The sequence below is a fragment of the Penaeus japonicus genome, unplaced genomic scaffold, assembly GCF_977035675.1.
Source record: "Penaeus japonicus unplaced genomic scaffold, GWHDUDI00000001_assembly GWHDUDI00000032, whole genome shotgun sequence".
In the NCBI taxonomy this organism is placed as follows: Eukaryota; Metazoa; Arthropoda; class Malacostraca; order Decapoda; family Penaeidae; genus Penaeus; species Penaeus japonicus.
In genome coordinates this window covers 21577345-21582344 of record NW_028234434.1, presented here as the reverse complement: position 1 = coordinate 21582344, position 5000 = coordinate 21577345, and the positions used below count along the sequence as shown (strand labels likewise).

Sequence of the window (5000 nt, the reverse complement as noted above, 5' to 3'; positions counted from 1 at the left end):
AGGGAGGATGGGAGAGAACGAAAGAGGGATACAGATAGAGATAGTGATAGATAGATAGATAGAGAGAGAGAGAGAGAGAGAGAGAGAGAGAGAGAGAGAGAGAGAGAGAGAGAGAGAGAGAGAGAGAGAGAGAGAGAGAGAGAGAGAGAGAGAGAGAGAGAGAGAGAGAGAGAGAGAGAGAGGAGACAGAGAGAGAGAGAGACGAGAGAGAGAGAGAAGAGAGAGAGAGAGAGAGAGAGAGAGAGAGAGAGAGAGAGAGAGAGAGAGAGAGAGAGAGAGAGAGAGAGAGAGAGAGAGAGATTGATTTGATTTTGATATGTTTAGAGAGAGAGAGAGAGAGGGAGAGATGAAAGAGAGCAAGAAAAAATGCGGATGGGACAAAGGAGGTAGAAAGAGAGACACAGAGGAAGAAACAGGCGAAGAGATAATGAAAGAACCTTGGAGCGAGAGACAGAGAAAGAGAGAGAGAGAGAGAGAGAGAGAGAGAGAGAGAGAGAGAGAGAGAGAGAGAGAGAGAGAGAGAGAGAGAGAGAGAGAGAGAGAGAGAGAGAGAGAGAGAGAGAGAGAGAAAGAGGGAGGAAAGAGAGATGAAAGAGAGCAAGGAAAAATGCGGATGGGCCAAAGGAGGTAGAAAGAGAGAAAAAGAGGGATGGACACAGAGGAAGAAACAGGCGAAGAGATTATGAAAGAAACTTGGAGTGAGAGACAGTGAAAGACAGAGAGACAAAGAAAGACAGAGAGACAAAGAAAGACAGAGAGACAAAGAAAGACAGAGAGACAGAAGAAAGAGAAATTGAGAAAGAAAGAGAAAGAGATAAAGATATAAATAGATAGAGAGGGAGAGGGAGAGGGAGAGGGAGAGGGAGAGGGAGAGGGAGAGGGAGAGGGAGAGGGAGAGGGAGAGGGAGAAGGAGAGAGAGAGAGAGAGAGAGAGAGAGAGAGAGAGAGAGAGAGAGAGAGAGAGAGAGAGAGAGAGAGAAAGAGAAAGAGAAAGAGAAAGAGAAAGAGAAAGAGAAAGAGAAAGAGAGAGAGAGAGAGAGAGAGAAAGAAAGACCTAGAGAGGGAGAGGGAAAGGGAGAGAAGTAACAGAATACAAAATCCAACGGGAGCCTGATTTAGAGGAGTCAACAGAATCGTGACCGCTGTAGCAGTAGCCCATACGTGATCAGATGTAGGCCTAGCTATATTGACGATGTAAAGAAATCGATGTATAGGATGCCACGATAAGCCATAACGTAGTATCATGGGTCATTCAGTCGGTCAGAAAGGAAAAAAAAAAGGAAAAAAAAGTTTAAATAGTAATGACATCTGATTGAAACACAAACCAAAAAGCAGACGTTACGTAATCAGCCTGATTTCGTACACGACCCCAGCCAAAATGCACATCATAGGCCTACATAAATCAGATACGCAAACGTTGGGATAATGAAGGCTGTATCATTAACAGCTTTATACCTAATGCGGTTATCAGAAATCAGTACTCACCTGAAGACATTATGGCGACTGCTTGTGCTTCTTTGCTTCCTTGTTCGCTGATAACGACAGCGGGAGGTGGTGTCAGCCCAGCGAAGGATCAGTCGTAAAACTGCTTGCTGCTTGCTTGCCGGATAAAAAGCTACGCGTTTCCTTATCCCACTGGCACTTCTTCCACCTATTGCAGGCAAGCAAGAGCCAATATGCGTTCGCAAGTTCGATGTAAAGTCACACTGAGACTACGTTTGGGCACATAGGAGGCCGCACTCGATAACTTCTGCTTGCAACTCAATATGCACTTGCACTAATGCCACGAGGAACAAAAACTGGTGCTACACTGAGAACAGGCTTTTAACGACACGTCACTGTGGTGCTTTACTGCTGTGCCCACTTTGATACCCAGATGTGGTGCCACACGCCCCCCGTAGCCCGGGCCTCGTTGGCCCTCCTGGCTCCGCGCCGTCGTAACGTATGGGAACTCCCTCAACACGGGTCATATCAACGCTTAACACTTTCTAAAAGATTTTGAAAAGAAACGATATACTGACCGGCGCCGTGTCCTGGCTAATGATTCAGCGTTGTATAGCCTAGCGCAGCACACCTGTTCACACTCACGCACTCACACACACATACACACACACACACACGGCGTGGCGGGGACACAGCGCGACACACGTCCGCGGGCGAGAGACAGAGCGGCCGCACCTCAGCACGCCGCGGCAGGACTGACGGGAGGCAGGCGAGCACAGCTGACTACCTCGCTGCTCCTAGCCGCCCGCGCCCCGCTAGAGGTGCCGGCCATACATTATCTTCTCCTTTCATTTACTGCCATAGATGAGCACGATGAGAGGAGACAGGGATGCGAACAGGCTAGTGCCCATCACAGAAGGCTGCCACAGGCCATGCCACAGCGCAGACGAACCCCGCTAATTACGGGAAGAAATCGCCAGCGAAACTCCTCAGCACCTGCCAGACCGCGGGACCTCACCGCCTCCTCACAACTTTCCCAAAGCGCGCGCGCGCGCGCTCACAACTTTCACTTATTTTTCCCCTTGTCAAGACGAGTTTCCGCTGTGCTCCTCCAGGATTTCCATACACGCACATCGACACGAGCACCGACCACCTACTTTCTCGGCGGCAGTCCGCCTCGGACGGCGAGACACAAGCCACCTGTTGTTCCATATCTGCCGCGCAGTGTTGCATTTCTTATTTGCATCGCGCCTGCCGCGCTATCGCAGCCGCCCGCCCTATTTCCCCTCTTATTCCCTCTCCCCTTTACCCTCTTCTCCCTTCTCCTGCTTCCTCTTTATTCAATTCTGGAAACCCGATTGCAATACCTATCACGGTGATCTGCAAGATAATTCGCTAATCCCCAATGGAAATGCCTGAGGTGCTTGTCAGCGCGCGCGCTTATTTCATGTCTCTTCCCTTTCATGTTGTTGCTTGTTCTGAGTATTTCACATTTTGTTTCATTTCCTAGTATCTCCATTTCCCGCTCGAACCATTCTCCACCCCACCATTTCACTATCCTTTTATCATCCTTTTTACCTACGCTATTCCATTGCTCATTCCCTTTTCACTACCTTTACCTTTTGTATCATCATTTATCATCGTTCCCTCTTTCTATCTTCCTTACTATCCTTTCCCATCCTCTCCCTGAGCTCGCGAGGCCGCGTCTGTGATGTATTGTATGAATCTGCTTTTAACAGCGTGTGCATATTCACCTGAAACTTGCTTGTTTGTCATCATTTGCATCCTCCTCCTCCTCCTCCTCCTCTCGTTCCGCAAAACCATCTATATAAACAGTTTCTCCTTTTCCTTCTTCCTTCTTTCCTTCGTATCTCCTCTTCTATCGAATATCCCATCCCCACCCTCCCACACACCCTTCAACCCCACCCCCAACCCCTCCTCTCTTTACCTTCTACCACGTAAACATCAAAGCCGGTGGTTAATGACGTCAGCACGTTTTGTTTTTTCCTCGTTCTGTGTCGTCCCGTCTCCCCCCCCCACCCACCCCAGCCCCCTCACCTCGCACTCTCTCCCACTTCGCTCTTGTTTCCTTTCTCTCTCTCTCTCTCTCTCTCTCTCTCTCTCTCTCTCTCTCTCTCTCTCTCTCTCTCTCTCTCTCTCTCTCTCTCCTCTCTCTCTTCTCTCTCTCTCTCTCTCTCTCTCTCTCTCTCTCTCTCTCTCTCTCTCTCTCTCTCTCTCTCTCTCTCTCTCTCTCTCTCTCTCTCTCTCTCTCTCTCTCTCCCCCTTTTCTCTCTCTCTCTCTCTCTCTCTCTCTCTCTCTCTCTCTCTCTCTCTCTCTCTCTCTCTCTCTCTCTCTCTCTCTCTCTCTCTCTCTCTCTCTTTCGCGCTCTCTCTTTCTCTTTCTATCTCTCTCACTTACTCTTTCTTTCTTTCTCTCTGTTCCTCCCTCTTCCTCTCCTCTTCTCTCTCTCTCTCTCTCTCTCTCACTCTCTCTCAGTTTCCGCGTCTCTCTACTGTCGCGTCCTTCTGATTTCCAATGCCTGCTTTACCACGAGTTTCATCACTGGCTTCAGCATCAACATGTTTCATCACCTGCTTCAGCATTGGCATCAGTTTACGTCTCAGCACATGCTTCGGTGCCAGCATCACAGCATCCAACATCCAACACTAACAAGAACCTGCTGCAAATGTTGCTTTAGAAGATGATGCACATGATGCAACAGCAGGTTATTCAACAACAACAATTCCAGGAACAGATGTTTACACTCGGCTTTGGAAAACAAACAGTTTTCCTCACTACAACCTGTAACTAATGGCCTGTAGTGTACCGGTATTAATAAGATTAGCATTACAGGGCAATCCTTCAGATATGTAACCTAATCGTTGATGACTATGGTTGTCTGAAGTTAATAGAAGATCAGCTTTTTGGGCGTTTTGTAGGGCGTGTAAACTGTCCTTTGAATAGATATTTCATAAATTAAAATCAGTATCTCTCTCTTTGTCTGTTTCTTCCTCATCCCTTCTCCCCCCCCTCTCTCTCTCTCTCTCTCTCTCTCTCTCTCTCTCTCTCTCTCTCTCTCTCTCTCTCTCTCTCTCTCTCTCTCTCTCTCTCTCTCTCTCTCTTTCTCTCTCTCTCTCTCTATCTATCTCTCTCTCATTTCCTTTCCAGTTCTCACTTTCGTCTTATTTTCCTACTTTCCACCAATTTTCCGAATTCGAAGTTTTCCTTATAACAGGTATTGTCCTTTTTTCACGTATTGTGCAATTTCCTCTCATTTTAGCATAGTTCTGTGTCCTTTACCGTCACTGAAAAGACAATAGAGTCCTCTTGAAGGTTAATCAAGTTTAAAGACACGCACACACACACACACACACACACAGAAACACTCACAAACAAACACACACACACAGAAACACTCACAAACAAACACACACACTCACAAACAAACACACACACACGCACGTACACGACGCGCACAAGCGCAAAAGCATGCAAGTGTGTACAACAGTAACAAAGTGATCTACCAACATGAGCACACTATTTATTCATGGCTATA

At 47.6% G+C, this 5000-nt stretch overlaps 1 protein-coding gene across 3 annotated transcripts in view; it reads right to left on the bottom strand.

Annotated features, from left to right (window-relative positions):
• Positions 1–2219, bottom strand: part of LOC122245827 (calcium/calmodulin-dependent protein kinase kinase 1) — a gene marked incomplete in the record, with an annotated part of 160588 nt that extends 158369 nt beyond the window's left edge. For 2 of the 3 annotated variants that reach the window (XM_086556479.1, XM_086556481.1), the window contains 1 exon segment: positions 1486–2219. In XM_086556479.1, the coding sequence (XP_086412605.1) occupies positions 1486–1495 (10 nt within the window). 3 annotated transcript variants of the gene reach the window in all.
• Between the last annotated feature and the right edge of the window lie 2781 nt (positions 2220–5000).